The sequence below is a fragment of the Poecilia formosa genome, unplaced genomic scaffold (assembly GCF_000485575.1).
Source record: "Poecilia formosa unplaced genomic scaffold, Poecilia_formosa-5.1.2 Scaffold11, whole genome shotgun sequence".
Classification (NCBI taxonomy): Eukaryota; Metazoa; Chordata; class Actinopteri; order Cyprinodontiformes; family Poeciliidae; genus Poecilia; species Poecilia formosa.
In genome coordinates this window covers 1525292-1541388 of record NW_006799950.1, presented here as the reverse complement: position 1 = coordinate 1541388, position 16097 = coordinate 1525292, and the positions used below count along the sequence as shown (strand labels likewise).

At 38.8% G+C, this 16097-nt stretch overlaps 2 protein-coding genes across 2 annotated transcripts in view; both read left to right on the top strand.

Annotated features, from left to right (window-relative positions):
* LOC103133468 (choline transporter-like protein 2) overlaps positions 1-3471 on the top strand; it is a 21042-nt gene extending 17571 nt beyond the window's left edge. Inside the window, exons 13-18 of the mRNA XM_016667552.1 lie at positions 368-538; positions 624-697; positions 803-873; positions 969-1057; positions 2152-2236; positions 2430-3471. Coding sequence (XP_016523038.1) covers positions 368-538; positions 624-697; positions 803-873; positions 969-1057; positions 2152-2236; positions 2430-2917 — 978 coding nt within the window. The 3' untranslated portion in view covers positions 2918-3471. The remainder of the gene's footprint in view (positions 1-367; positions 539-623; positions 698-802; positions 874-968; positions 1058-2151; positions 2237-2429) is intronic.
* Positions 3472-7064: 3593 nt separating this feature from the next.
* Positions 7065-14832, top strand: LOC103131917 (coiled-coil domain-containing protein 151-like). Its single transcript, XM_007543652.2, has 13 exons — positions 7065-7282; positions 7452-7564; positions 8335-8361; positions 8505-8696; positions 8904-9005; positions 11270-11395; positions 11629-11751; positions 12482-12628; positions 12754-12914; positions 13026-13182; positions 13270-13419; positions 14388-14475; positions 14585-14832. Exons 1-13 carry the CDS (start codon positions 7204-7206, stop codon positions 14692-14694), a joined length of 1575 nt encoding a protein of 524 aa, XP_007543714.1. The 5' UTR covers positions 7065-7203; the 3' UTR covers positions 14695-14832.
* The last annotated feature ends 1265 nt before the right edge of the window (positions 14833-16097 follow it).

The window sequence follows — 16097 nt, the reverse complement described above, 5'->3', positions numbered from 1 at the left end:
TTTTTATTTTTTATTTTTTATTTTATTTTTTTTTTTATCTCTGTCCCTGAGCTGTCTGGTGTTTTCCTCGGTCCTCATGACGCCATCTGTTCTATAGTTTCCACTTTGCAATTATTCACTACTTTGTGAATAATTTGTGTTGGTCTATCCCAATAAAATGCATTGACGGCTGTCATTGTAACATGACAAACTGTGAAGTTAGGGGTATTAGTACTCATGGCAATATCTGCTCTTACTGTGTGTTTTGTTTTGCTAGCTGGTCTAATCAGTCTCAGACCAACATATTTGTGTGTCATTGTTCATATTGCTATAATTATGCACATCGATTTCTTCCTCTCTCATCTCCATGCGGTGGAGAATAAACTGAAAATTTGCACACATGAACGTACTTGTTCACCCTAAAGTGTTGCACCATTTCCCTTCCCGTCCTCCAGGTGCTCAGAATAAGTTTGCTAAATTTCTGTTGAGCTGCATGAAGTGCTGCTTCTGGTGTCTGGAGAAATGTATCAGATTCCTGAACCGGAACGCCTACATCATGGTGAGCTGCTGCAACTGGATACTGCTGACTGGTGGCTCTTCTTTCCCAAGAAGTTCACTTCTCGTTATTTTTGTTTTCTCTCTAGATTGCAATCTACGGAAAAAATTTCTGCGCCTCAGCTCGAGACGCCTTCTTCCTTCTCATGAGAAATATTATCAGGTTTGTTTTTCATTCGCTAACCTTCTTAATACAATAATTTCATCCCCGGTACTGCAGCGACATGACAGCGCTGTTAAACTCAACACTGTGTCCACTCTATCGCAGGGTGGCGGTTTTAGATAAAGTGACTGACTTCCTGCTGTTTCTTGGGAAGCTCCTTATTGTTGGCATTGTGGGTAAGGGAGGTTTTTATTAATAGACAAACACTCTGGAGACATCCGTGACATCCAACAGTTCAAATAAACTATTTTTGCTTCTTATCTCTGCGCAGGGATTTTCTCTTTCTTCTTCTTCTCTGGAAGAATAAAAGCTGTAGAGGACGCGGCTCCATCTCTCAACTACTACTGGGTGCCAATACTGGTGAGAACAGTTGTGGGGAAAAAAGCTTAAAAGAAATCGTTAGCATTGTAATAAAGTAGCATCTTTAATAAATTTGAGAAAACTACAATTTATTTACTCATTTATCTTGTGATTCAAGACGACGTTGGTTTTATTAAATCAACAGAGTAAGTACTGGTACTCCTTTCACGTCCTACAGAATAAATTTGATTAAAATACGTTTACCTTATCTATATTTTACATATTTACTGTATGCACTGACAGCAGAGGAACCAATAACTGTAGTAGCAATGATTATGTTAAAAACAATCATTTCTTAATGCATTGTTTTCCCCCACTCAACCTTGCCGTTTTCTCAGAGCGTCAATGTGTCTCACTGCTTGGGGCGGCACAACCCTGAGGTTTTCCTTTTCCTTACCTACATGTCCTGTCGATACACAGTGAGCACCTCAGGGTTGTGCTCTGTTGGGTTGCCAATGTTGTTATCGGAGTTGCACCTTCTGGTTTGGTGCTTCAAAGAAGGCTGTTTCATTGCTTTAAGGAAATTTGGACAGCATTTTATTGTCTCTGGGTCAAAATCTAAATTCCTTAGACTGATTAAACCTTAAACCAATGCACCGCACAGAGACTCTTTAAAATACAGCTTGAGATTTATTAAACCTTTTCTCTATGTCTGAGAGATGCAGCAGTCAGGATGCTTCTGGCTGTGACGCAGCGAAGTCTGATTTTTTTTTTTTTTTTATGGACTAGAAAACATAAACATTAAATGGAGAGATTAAAATATTGTCCCCATTTAGACGTCACAGGACTAACATTTATCTTATTTTAACAAAACAAAAAAAAATTGCAACAAAGTGTGTTCAGAAAAATAAGTTCTTCGTCTTGATGGATTGGAGAAAAAAATGTTTTTTTTAGATCCTAGGCAGACTGCATGGTGCTTTCCTAAAACTTCCAGTTTCAAATTAGACTATTGATATAAAAGATTAATTATTTTAATATGTCTAATATGTTTATCAGGGGGTCACTATGTGTAGAGTGCTATGTTTAAGACAGACATAATCCTGAATTTTCAGATATTTTTTTGTTTTTTTTACTTCCTGCTTTTCTCTTTGCAGACAGTAGTAGTGGGATCCTATCTGATTGCCCACGGCTTCTTCAGCGTGTACGCCATGTGTGTGGACACACTCTTCCTGTGTTTCTGTGAGTCAGATAACCAAAGACCTTCTGCTCCTATTCATGAGCTGCTTGTGTTGCCTTCTTGCTGCTCTGTTTCTCACTGCTCTCCTCTTTGTCTCCTGTTAATTTCACTTTCATACATTCCCTCTGCATTTTGCGTTTTCTCCATCCGTTTTCCATTAACCCATTCTGAATCGATGCCACACATCGCCAAAAGGCGAAGACTTGGAAAGGAACGACGGTTCGTCCGAGAGACCTTACTTCATGAGTCCGGAGCTGCACGAGATCCTCTCCAAGACCAGGAAGGTGGAGGACGAGTGTGACGGTGTCGAGGCGGCGGACGCTGCCAAACAAGCGGACGAGGTAAAGGTGGATGAGGAAACGCCCCTCCAGCAGCAGGACGGCGAGGTCCAGCTGAAACAGCAGACCGTGCTGAAGGAGGAAAATGAGGAAAAGCAGCCTGTGGAGTCCATCACTGAGGACAAGAAGAAGGAGAAGGAGGAGGAGGAACAAGTCAGTCAGGCGGAGGACACTGAGAAAAAAGAAGAGCCAGCTGTGAAGGAAGCTGCAGCAAAGCAGGAAGTGAAAGCAGAGGAAAAGGCAGCGGAGCAGCCGGCTGCAGCTGGGGAAGCTGAGGAAGTGAAGAAAGTGGAAGAAAAAGAGCAACCCAAGGATGATAATCCTCCACCTGCACCACAGGAGTAGATGCAGCAAAGCAAGGGAGGCTCGCTAGACCTCATAAAGCAGAAAGAGTCGAAGTTACGTCCCTCAGCTGTGTGATATGGACCTGTTAAATGTACAGCATTCAAGCTAAAGTGTGCGGCTTTGCTGAGACTGAGAGCTGATGTTCCACCTGGAGAAGGCTGGCCGGAGCGAAGGCCGAAGGAGATCGAAAGCCCAGTGCATCTCTGTAGCTTGAAGAAAACACACGCACACGCACACACACACACACACACGGAATCCTTTGTGTTGGTTTTAGAACAGTGTTGGTTTCTCTATCGTGAAGGTCTGTAACACATAGTGCGTGCTGAACCCCGTGCCTGATTACCGTCAGTGTTTGTCGTCTCGATCCCATTCGCCGGAAGCGCCACAGAACCAGAACCATGTTTACAGTCAGAGCAAACATCTCAATCAACGGTGAATCACTTTCACAGTTTACAGAAGTACCAGCTGATGCCAAAACTTTTCACATTATTTGATACTCTGTAAATACTGGACCTTTTCTTTTATTTATTTTTTTTTGATAGGAAAACTTGTGTGTGTGTGTATATATATATATATATATATATATATATGCATATGCACTGGTGCGTGTTTATTATGTATCTTTTGGCTTCAGTCTTGTTGAGACTCTCGCTACGATGGGACTCCATATATTGTATCGCCACCTACTTGCCTTGGTATTTTGGACTGGCGTTAAGTGCTGTGATTGTCCGGCCATGATGCAGAAATCATGACCTCTCAGACTCTCTGGACCCCGACCCCAAACCTCCCGGTTGTTTACAGACTCCTCTTCTTGCCTTGCTCTGTCCCTTCCCTGAATCTCTCCGTCTATTAAGTGCTGCATGATATTAACATGGCCTTTTGAATGCTCGCAACTAACATCTTAGGTGTCTGGAAGCTTTTGTACTTCTTCTTCTTGTCTGTCATGCTGTGAAAGCTGTAAGCTGATATTTTTATCCCCCCACTGAAGTCACTGATGACATTCCATATTTACTGGGTGTAATTCCTGATTGCAAATACTCGTATTTAATAATTGTAGTTCTGTTATGGGTAAACACGTGAAGAATGATTTGGGTTTGATGGTTGGAAACAGGTGAGTTTTTGGATCCGAGACAAAATGGTGAGTTTCTTTGTCTACAGATGAAATGACTGACAATTTGACAGAAGTCCATTTAATTGTTTAATTGTCATCTTTTGATTTGTGACTCCCTCCAACAGGATACAAGGTGTATACATTCTGGACTTTGTGTGATTGTAATTTGTGAAAAGGTCTTTGAAATCCCTGAAGAAACATTTGAAAATGGAGCGACTAAATAAATTATTTGAATCTAAATGTCCACTTTTATTTTACCTGCTTACTTTGTCAGATGTTTATATACCAGGATTATATCATAATCCTGGTATATAAACAGGATTATAAAATAATTTTGTCCTTAAAACCCAATAGTTTGGACTTTAACTTTTAAAGAACACTACCAGCTGTCAAGTAGGATGGTGGCAGCGTCATCCTGAGGGTGGGTTTCACTGATGGTCAGATGCAAATGTCAGACATTACTAAAAAAGGAGAGCGTAATGAAAAAGCTGGACTACTTCTTAATTCTTCAACTTCACTTCAAATCACCCCAAATACAAATCGACTGGCTTTTGGTTGGATAGATGGGCACTAGCAAGCTTCTGAAAAGGAATTTCCAAAAAGGCAACGATTAAGAATTTATGGAATATTCTGGAAACCTAACAATTTAAATGGATTTTGCTATCCATTCTGCAAAATAATCAGCCAAAAGTCTGGAGAAGATATTGGCTCATGGATAGTTTTGTGTCTTTCTACATAATATAGACCCTGTGTAAATTGGGGGGTAGGAGGGATCACAATAAATTCCAACTTGCGCTCTCAATTCTCTTTTCAAAAATCTTCGTTCAGTTCACCAGTAGTGGATTAAACCCACTTTTGCCTGCTAAGCTCCCTTCATTGTTCATTGCATAGATTCAATGTGATGTCAGAAATAATATTCCTCAATGAAATTTGGCCTGTATTGACCTCATCACTTGCTGGCTGCACATCCGTGATCAAATCTGTTCTACCACACCCCAAAGTTGCCATATTGGATTGGTATCTGGTGACTGTGGAGCCCCTGGAGCACAGGGATATCATTGCCACGTTCATGAAACCAGTTTGCGATGATTTAAGCTTGGTGACACGATGTTTTATCCAGCTGGAAGTTGCCATCAGAATATGGGTGGTTATAAAGTGATGGACTTTGTCAGTAACAACACTGAGGGGTGGAGGGTTTACACCAATGTCAATGCTTTGGTCAGACTCAATAAAGGCTCCCGCTGTCCCATCTGAATACCCGGCAAGTCGACTTCACCACTTTTAGATTGCCAAAGTGCACGGAGTTAAAACATAGGTTCACACATGACTTTGGAAGCCCAAAATGAATAAGAATACATTAACTTCTAATCAAAACTGTAGGTTAAATTGGAATCGGTGTCAGGAAAACGTTTTTAACTTCTATTTCCGTTTGTCACAGTGGAAGACCTGGAACGCAACGATGGATCAGCCGAGAGGCCCTACTTCATGTCACAAAATCTCCTCGACGTCATGAAAAAGTCCAACGACACACCCAAATCTGTCGACTAACTCCCCATGTGTGCGTCTGTAAATCACTGTGCCATTTCATTTGATTGTTTCCAAGTATAAACGAGGAGACTTTTTTTTTTCTTCCTTTTTAACATGTTGAAAACTTCATACTGTTGATGAGAAATTGCCAACACAGGCAACTTTAAGTACATAAGTTTGGGAATTATGTTTGCTAATTTAAGTGCAACAGAATGCTGAAATGCCTTGTTTTATAAATGTCATATGTTTTATTCTTACTTTTCTGTTAATTTTATTCCGACACTCAAAGAGCATGGAAACTTTTAGAGGTCAGACAGAGAAAACTTTAGATTTACAAGCTTAACCAAATAAATTGCACTGTTTCAAATTAATTCACCAAAGTGGTAGAAAAGCCATTAAGAGATTATGAATAGCCCAAGTGCTTTAAGCTTGATACTACACTTATTTTTTTATATTGCTGTTTTTAATGTCTCACTGACTATGTAACATTTTTATTGTGATAATTTTGACTTTATTGCCTGTCTTTTGTTGATAAATGTTTGTTTTTATTGTAAGTTTTGGAAATGGAATGGAAAACTCTCCAGTTTGTAAGATTTGCAGTAAACAAGATTGTTTTCTCATAAGCGATTTTTTTTTGTTTGCTTGTTTTTTTTTTTTATACATCAGAAAAAAAAATTAAATTGTGAAAAATGTATGCAATTAGTAGCTATTAAAATTTCTGAAACCTGAAAACATTAAGTTGTTTGGAGGCAAATCATTTACAAAGAGATGCTAAACAGCTCATTTTGTGTTGGCTCCATTGTTTTTTAACAACAAAAAACTTCATCAAAGCTCATTTATCTTAACAATTCAACTTTACCAGAGCTTTTTTGTTTCATATTAGACAGTTTGTTGTATAAAAGCTTTTTTCAACCAGTCCTGGACTCTGGGGACACCCATTCTTTATTCTCTAAACTTGGCTGAATACAGTAAGGGCTTTTGAAGAAACAACTAATGTCTTGTTCCTGCTGTTGAGCATAGATTAAGGAATATTTCTGTTCTTAGTGCTTTTTACAGCACAGAGGAGACCATCACTTATCTTTTTTGGGACTGTATCATCATCGTCATAGTCTTCATCAACTACAACGTCATTTATAAAGCGCTTTAACGCCAGCCACACCTGGAACAAATTTATTTTGGGAAGACACATTCTTGTTTGTAAAAAAAAAGGACGTTTAATATGGACCTACCGTTTCATTCTGTTTTTTTTGTTTTTTTTTGGTATGAATCCTCCAATTAAAAAAAAGTTTGTTGCTGTACATTTTTAGTAACAGATATCCACAGCTTTACATTTCCTGAACCAAGACCCAAAATTACCTATATATCTAACTATTAATCCACTTTATTTATCAATGCGAAAGCCCAAGACGTTTTGCCTTGAATTTCAATTGTAACCCGCCGAAGTTATATTATATTTTTGGGCCTACGTGCATACTTTGGTGCTTGTTGCTAGGATTTGTTGTACATATTCTGTTTAAATAAAGGTTGGGGGGATGAACGCAGTCTTCGTTTACACGTTGCTAAGCAACAGTACAGCCCTCTGAAGCCGCTTCGAGTTGAGTAAACTCCCACAGTTTTTACAAACTAGGTCCAAAATTAGCGTTCAAAAATGTTGTCTTTTGGTCCAAACGTGAGACTGTCACTGCAGGAACAGAAAGCGGAGCTTCAAGATAAAATTCAGCTGCTGGGTAAGTTTGTGACTTAACTGACGGTTTTGGGTTTTCAGCTGTTTTCATGTTTGGTACTAACGCTGCTAGCTTACATTGACGTCTTACTTTTAATTAGGCTAACTTAAAACGTGAATGACTACAGTGCTTACATTTCTTTGTTGCTGCTATTATTAAATGTGTCCACTAGAGTGCGAAGGGACTGCATTTTATGAGCGTTCTCAGTCCGTTATCAAGAAGAACCATGAGATCATCCTCCAACTGAGGCCGGCGAACCAGAAGCTGCACAAAGAACTGGCGCAGGTCATCCTTTCACTAAGATGTATCCTATTTATCAGCCTTAAACATAAATTCACTTGTTCTTTTCAGTGATTATGTTGTGTTACTGAGAGACTATATCTTAATAAATAATCGTTTTTTCATTGTATTTCTTTCATTTGTGCTAATTTCTAGTTTAGTTATCCAGAACTACAATGTCAGCCATTTGATTTCAGTTTTATTTACCAATCAATACAGGGAACTCAGCAAGCATCTGGAAAAAGTTGCTAAACTAAAACTGAACTTTTCGACAATGTGCAAAAGGAAAATGAACATCACATCCCTAGCATGAAATAGAGGGAGCAAAAGACTTTAGACCGACATGGTGGTTTACCTTCCGGCAATACAACAACCCTAAGCAAATAGCCAGAGCTACAATGTTAATTTTTTTTTTAGATTAAAGCATATTCATGTGTCAGAACTAATAGACCTAGACAAAGTTGAAACCTATACCCAATCTGTGGACAGACTTGAAAGTGGATGTTTGCAGATGCTCTGATCTCATCCTGACTGAGCTTGAGCTATCGTGCAAAAGAGATGTTGAACAACTTCTACATGTCTCTAGCCAGTTCAGACATACTGTAATGAGACTTGCTGCAACAAACTGTATTAAGGTCGTGCTACAAAGTACTTTGTACTTCACTCATGTAAATTTGTGCAGTATGTGGTTAGAACTAGTTCAAGTGTGGATGCTTGTGCGAATGTATAAAATGCTAATGAAAAATTAAAACAAATTTCTGTGTGTTTTAAATTAGGTTGAGCAACACAACTTGTCAAAAGAGGTGAGAGGCAAAGTTTTTATGTCACTAATAAGTATGCTTGATAGGTGATATTTCTGGTTTCAAAAACATCTAAGAGCTGTTAAATGTTTTAAATTGTGCGTTGTATTTGCCCGTCAAAAACTGATCTCTTTTTTTTTTCTCAGAAAGCAATTTCAAAACTAGGGCAAGAGCTGTTGTTCCGAAGAAGACGTCTCGATGCTCTAGCCCACACCACCCTAAAGTACCAGCAGCGCCTTGATGAGCTTAGAATGGAAGAAGAGAGAAGGAACCAGGATCAGAGCAGGACACCTGCGTCTGCTGTAACTTGGGAGTTTGAGCTAGAGGAAGACGCAATGGTAGTTTACCCTCTGATCTCTAAAAACGTGTCAAGCTTTAAACACTAGCAATGGTTATCGGCTTTTAATCAACTGAACTAGCCGACATTCGTAATGTTCTTTGCGATATTCATTTTGAATACACTGACATTGCAGCTACTGTATATTAACAACATACTCTTTAGATCTACTAGCGGGATTGTTGCTTGTTTGTGGGCATCTCCTCAGAATTTTCGTATGCTGGAGAACCGTCTGGATAAATTTCAGTTCAAGTGCAAGGAGGCTGAAAAATGCAGGAAGATCAATGTGAAGCTCAAGGCACAGATGCAGGTAGGCAGATGACGATGCGCCTTCTTAACGACACACTTTCTGTTTCGCCCTGTTTACGTGCAGTTGGTGGTTTTTGACAGCGATCCTCATTAGCTGGAAAAGACACGGTAGGGAAAAAAGCTGCGCAACCGACCTGACCCTACGTGAGAAAGTAATTGCACCGTTGGCAACAATAACATAGCAACAAAAGTACCACTCTGGAGTTGACGCTATGACCAGGGAAGTGAGGCCTGCAGTTTCTTAGATATTCTTGGTTCCTTTGTTGTCTCCTGGATACATCACCTGTGACCTAAAGTGGGTCACTCCCACTTATCAGGTGTATTATTATTATTTGCATTTAAAGCTATAAAAATGTTATTTATACAACTTTGTTTCTCATTTATTCATGAATTTCTTGCAATCGGGGTGTGAGGGATTACTCACACTCCGTAAGATATTTTAGCCTACTTCATGTTTCCAACCAGGTTCTATTTAAGTGATTTCTTGTTTCTACAAGTCAAGTATTAATCTATTCAGTTTGAGTCAAGTAAACACATTCATTCGTGATTTAATAAGGACAGGATTTCACAAAGGGCCATAGCTTTTTTTTCCCCCCCAAAATTAATGAGATCATTATTTAAAGACGGCGTTTTGTGTTTATTCTGGTTGTTGTACGGTATCAAAATATATTTGATCTGGAACACCTGAGTGTGAGAAAAAAAAGAAACATAGGAAACCTATAGGGTGCGACAAATAGTCCCTTATGAACTACCTGCTTGACTGTAAGCTCATTCGTTCATTGTTTGGTCTGCGGTTCATTTTTGTTAAGACTTTAATCATCGCAACAAAGGATGGGTAATGTGCCGCTCTGGAGAGCAAAGAGGTGCTTTTAATATAGGACTAGTTGCTAAAGGTGAAAGACCACAGTAGTACAGTACTTTCTGACCCAGTTTGTTGATTATCTGTCTGAATAATAAAAATGCATAGTCACCACAGTAACACCGTGTTCTGTAAATAATACCATCTACACTCCCTGAGCGGCTTTGTCAGCACCACAATACATGAGGAGCTGATACGTCCAGAGCAAGGAGGCTGAATTCCTGTGCTTGAAATGAACTCTAATACATTATTTTATGCCAATAAGATGTTTCATCGTCTTTTTCTATTCAAACTTCTCATGTCAAGCTTTTAACTTCCTGTCTGGTGTTTGGGGATGTTCCTTCAATATTTCCACATTATGTTCTTTTCTCAGGATCCCGTCTATTTTCTGAAGTGCACCAGTCCCTCGCAAAGCCGAGCATTTCTCTTTTATTTTCTCGTGACGGCAAACGAGGAAGCTGGATGTTTAAAGTGTTTTCCTAAGATGCGCCCAATGGAGTTCCTCTAAATTAAGCCAATCAGAACCAAAGCCAGGATCTTATGGGCTTCTGAGCTTAAGAAATTTAAAAAGTTCTCTAATAACTGATTTCTAATCTGACTTTTAGCAAACATTAGCAGTCCTAGCTGATATAAAACAGGCACAATACAGTCTGATTTAATATCAGATAGTGAGAAACAAATACTTTTATGGGTTTTTTTTGTTTGTTTTTCTTTTTTTCAGAGTGAACTATCACAGACTGGGCTTATTCTTATAACAAACCAGATACTTGTTTTAATCTTTATCACAGAGGATGTCGAGCTTTGAGTTTATACCAAAGCGATAGTAATTTAAGCTCTTCCTCAGATGTATTAATATTTCAGTGATATTGTAACAAGTAATTATAGAAATTTATTTTTTTTATTTTATTAACATCAATAACTTTAATACCAAAATTATGCTCCTCACCTGTTGTTATTTAACCTCTTCTGTTGTGGGGTCGTTTTAGTCAACTGTTTGTGTGTGTATTTGAATTAACAAAATTTTCAAAGTCTTTGTTAATTCAAATTATCTCTTAATATTTGAGAGATTATTTTCTATTTTCTGTAATTTTCTGTAAATTGTGGAATTTAATTGACTTGCATATGTTTGTTACTTTTTATCCTTTTTTGTTTTGTAATGATTAGAGGACCTAACTGTTCAAACAAACTGATGAGGTGAAAGCCACTAAGCTATTTTTTGGAACTCTAAGAGTTTATACATTCACATTTCACATAAGGAGTATTATTGTTGAGGATTTAACTTGACATGATATGATTTGAGAATGAAGTATGTGATGCTTTCTCCTTTTTTTTTTCATATGTTACCCTCCTTTCTTGCACTTTGTTTCCGTGTGGTTTCACGTGGCTTTTCCATTTCAACCAACCAGGATGAGTTTCGGAGTTACGGAGCACAGATTGACAACTTAGAAAAGGAATTGCTGAAGTACAGACAGGAGCTTCACAACCTGGAGGGCCTAAATATGGAGGCTTACATCTCGAAAACAACTACTGAGGTGAAGCACCAAATGTATCTGGAAATATATTAATATATTATTCTCTCTTTGTCCAAAATTTGTTTTTCACCTTGTTTAGGAGTGATGATTTTCTAACATTTATCAAGGTCAGCAAATCCATTTTTGGTCAGATCATTTATGACACATTTTTGCCATGTTGAATTATTTTATTAGCTCCCTGGTCCTTCTTGTTTTTAATCCTTTTAACCGTGTCTCTGTCTGGGGTCCATCAGGCTGAGTTACACCAGCTGGAGGAAGAGCTGTTGAAAGAGCACAAGGAGAGAGAAAGTAACATAGCGAGGTTAAGGCAGAAAGCTGATCAGCGCAAGGTTCAGACTGAAAAGCCTGACAAAAAGGTGAGATGTAAATATTATTTACCTTGGGAGAATGGTCCCATTAAAAGTCATTCACTGATTTAGATTTAGATGCAGATAAGTTTAGGATATATATTTTTAAAAAAGTTACTTGTCATCTAAGCATAAGTGATTTTGGTTTGTCCGCACTAGGGCTGGAGCAATTAATCAAGTTAATTGTGATGAATCAATTATTAAAATAATCGTCAACTAATTTAGTAATCAATTAACGGAGCATGCAGGTTCAAAAAAAGGCCACTTCCTAAAAGAACAACACTCTCCGACCTGCAATTAATCCAAAACTTTGCCAAAAACATATGCATTTAGCATTTACGATAAAAAAAAAAAAATTCTACCCAGAACTCTTCAAGCGGCATTTTTAGCCTTACCTGATTCAAATTCAGTTTTAAGAAAAAGTCCTATTAATAACAAACCTCACGATATTCTATTACTAATTGGTTAATCGACAGATTAGTGTTACACTGTGCTGATGCTGAGTCAAGAAGAAAAGGTTGAGCTTTTCACATGTTGTTAGAATATATATTTTTTTTTCTTTTGTTCCAATTATTCAGTTTTCCCTGAAGGGACGGTTTTTTTTTTGCTTTTTGGTTATTAAATTTTTTTTTTTTTTTTTTAAAAAAGACATTTAAATATTTGTCTATTTAGCTATTTTAATATCTAAATGGTAAATGGACTGAACTTATATCTGTATGTTGACCCTGGTTTTCTGCAGGCACAGAGAACAGTTCTGGAGGCAGATGACTTGGATAGCGAGGCCCAGCAAAGCACCAGGATCGTCCCTGAAGAAGAGAAAGTCAACCCCATCTATGAGGAGATCTTGAAGAACCTCAAGGAAGCCACCGGAGTCTCAGATTTGCAGGTATAAATGTAAAAAACAAAACAAACAAACAAAAAAAAACACTGTAAACCTGACAAAAAAACAAAAAACAAAAAAAAACAGATTCATGCATGCTATTCTTTTAATCTTCCATGTCATCCACGCAGGACGTTGTGGAGCATTTTACCTCAGAGAAGGAGAATTGTGAACGTTTAGAGAATCTGAAGAAACAGAATGAAGAGGCCCTGGAGAAGCTGAAGGAGGAGAAGGAGCTGCTTAGGCAACAGTTTGATAAAATGAAATACTCTGGGGAGGCTAAGCTGTCCAGGTGCAACCAATTCACAAGAGATCCCTCACCTTGTTTATGTTTCTCCTCATTTAAACGACCTGTGCTTGAAAGAGTTTTGTTAAGTGGTTCTTGGTTTTTTCTTTTTATTAGTGAGATAAAGAAGTTGGAGGAGTGTGAGCAGCAGCTGGAGGTTCAGCTACAGAGACGTGACGCAGACGCAGAGCGCCTTGCCAACAACGTGAAGGCCCTCGGCGCCATCCGAGCCGGAGTGGAGCACCTGGCAGGGAAACTGCAGGACATCTCTCTTGTAAATCTCAGATGCCACTCGACTTTTACGTCAACCTTTCGGCTAACGGTGCAGTTCATTTTTGTTCTGATTTTTTGCCTCTTCCAGACGGAGGTCAAACCTTTCAAATCCTCCCCAACTTCAGACGAGTTTGTGCTGGAGCTTTTGAACCAGTGTGGCGCAAAACTGTGGGTCTTACTAGAGGAACTTGAAGGGAAGGACATGGCCTCTGTCATGAAGGAGATAGAAGAAGATGAGGTAAGTGTATGACTACATCACAGAAATAGTCGGCACTTGGGAAACCACTTTTCCTTGTACGAAAATAAACCTGCCTGGCAGTTCCTGAGACTGTTTAAGACAAATCTGTCTGGGAGGAAAATCAGATAAGGCGATGACAAAATTTGATTAGAGCTGCTGATGATGATGCACCGTTGAATCACTCAGGTCTGACTGGTTAGTTTGCCTAAGCTTCCAATTCAGGGACCAGGTTTCGTGTCAAGATTCATAAAACTAGCAGGTTTTTAGTTATTAACGTTAACGCCGTCACAAGGAAAGCTCCACATGCGGCTCTTTTCTGAAGTATTCCTAAGTATCTGTGCCTAAGTTACAAGCTTGTGGTTCCAGAACAGCTTTGTTGTTTTATTCGGTTATAATCAACACGATATCCACAACAAGATCGACACTGGTCCAATAAGTAAATCTGGGTTGATATTAACAACACATGCTTATTTCCGTTTTGTCACCACTTGTGTTTCAGGGATAAGGTTGGCCATGTTTAGTTGTCCTGTCATGTGACAGTGATTGTGATGCAGCACAGGATTAAGGCATCTGGGTCGCTTTTACATGGTGTCAGAAATGTCGGGAAATATATATGATATATGTCGTAATAATATCGGCTATTGGATTTAGCTCAAATCTAATATGGGGTCGATTCATATAATTTATCAGGTCATAAGACAGAAAGTTCACGGTACCATTTTGGGGTTGTAACCTTCATTCTTATGTTGTCATTTGTAAGGCACGTTGGATAAAAACATCAACCCAGTCACTAGAGTAAATGAAATCCCATAATTCTCAAAAGATGTATGATACTGAATACTGAATACCAGTTTTCTGTAATGAATAAAGTCTGTTTAGTCTTAAAAAGGCTGCTTTTACAGAAAAAGAAAGCTAAAAACAAATTCAAAACACCTGTTTTTATTTTCCTACTTCAACATTATTTGCAGTTCTACACCACGATTGAAGGGAGGCTTCCCAAGACCAACACCAAAGTGCAACTGCCATACAGACCAGTAAAGGAAATCGGCAAAGAAGGTGGGTTGCAACAATCCACACAACCACACACTCACACGCGCACATTCACACACACACACACACACGCACACCATGTAAATGTCTCTTTCTGTCCATGCTTGTGTCACAGAGGGTGAAATCAGAGAGGATGAGCTTGACATCATATCACGAGATGCCCTGAAGCGTCAATCTCAGCTCCTCATTGAAAACAACTTGAGCAAAAAGCCTTGGAAAAAATAAGTCCTGATCCAAAGTAACAAGAGCAACACAAAGTGTTGCACCACTGTGAAGTAGAAGGAAAATGACACGTGGTGAGGCTGTTTTTCCGAATTAAAAATGTGAGAAATGGCGTGCTCAGAAGAATATTCTCAAGTCGGATAAGGCTGCATGCATAATTATTGTATGTAAAGGAAAACTAGCACTGTCACAACACACAGTCCTCACACAGTGTGGAAAGCGTTGACGTGAGGGTCATAATCATCATGTTCAGCAGAGCCAGAGAAGCTGGTAATGTAGCTAATACATGGCAATCCTCCATACCCTCTAGCGGGTAAACAATAGTTACAGGGGCAGTATTTATGTAAACAAATTAAATGGAGCGTTGCTTTGATTCATTCATGAGAAATCCTTGAGTCTCCCATGGCAATCATTTTGCTTGCAGAAACGCATGGTTTCACAAAGCCCCGCCTTTTCCTCGAAGCTCCTCCCCGAAAACGCGGTTTCCATCCGAGTTTTCGCCTCAAAAACCGCCGCTCTCCCACAGCTACCCCAGTCAGCAATGTGAAAACACCTGGTGGGACTGCGATTCTGCTGAGCTTATCATAGGAACTACTTTGAAGGGAAGCACTGGGAAAAATGTTGAAGACTTAATGGAGAAGGCGCTGAAGGCGGCATGACGGAAAGAGCAAGAGCTGGTTAAAGAGACAGTGGCACAATTTCAAGGCGTTAAATTGCAACGTCAAATTTCTTTTAAGTCAGGTTTGATTTACAACCCAAAGTTGTGTAGTTATATGATTGTGCTATAAAATGCCACTATGTGCATGGAAAATATATAATACTGCCCCTTTAACAAACAACCAAAGGTGCAATAGAATCCTTTATATCCATTGTAAATCTGTTGCAAGACTTGACAAGCACTGTTCACAAACTCTCCACATCTAATCTGTCTGAGCCTGAGCTATTTCACAAAGAAAAAAAGACAGAAATTCAGTTGCAATGCCAGCATTGCAACTGAATTTCTGTCTTTTTGTCTTTTACATATCCCAAAAGATTTGTGGCTATATTTGCAGCAAAGGTGGCTCTACAAAGTATTGACTCTAATGCATGAATGCAAATGCATGCCACATTTTAAAAAATTTTATTATGGTAAAAGTAATTCCAGCTATTCACTAATTTGTGTAGGTGTATCACATTAAATCCCAGTAAATTGCATTGGAGTTTGTGGTTGTAGCGTAAAAACAAAGGAAAAATTTCAGGAGTTAAAATGTTTTTGTAACAATTCAATGTGTTAAACATGCCTCAGTTGCTATAAATACTAAAAAAGTCTAACAAAAATGATTCATGTCTCATTGTACATGTCGGCATCGTCACCGAAAATCAGGTGATCCTCATTAAATGATCCGTGTGTGTGTGTGTTGTCGTGT

Bases quoted from the DNA above. Each gene is read 5' to 3' on its own strand.
- LOC103131917 (XM_007543652.2), top strand. From the start codon at position 7,204: ATGTTGTCTTTTGGTCCAAACGTGAGACTGTCACTGCAGGAACAGAAA. The intron at 7,565-8,334 runs GTCATCCTTTCA...GTTTTAAATTAG, and splicing joins TGCACAAAGAACTGGCGCAG to GTTGAGCAACACAACTTGTC. The intron at 8,362-8,504 runs GTGAGAGGCAAA...TTTTTTTCTCAG, and splicing joins AACACAACTTGTCAAAAGAG to AAAGCAATTTCAAAACTAGG.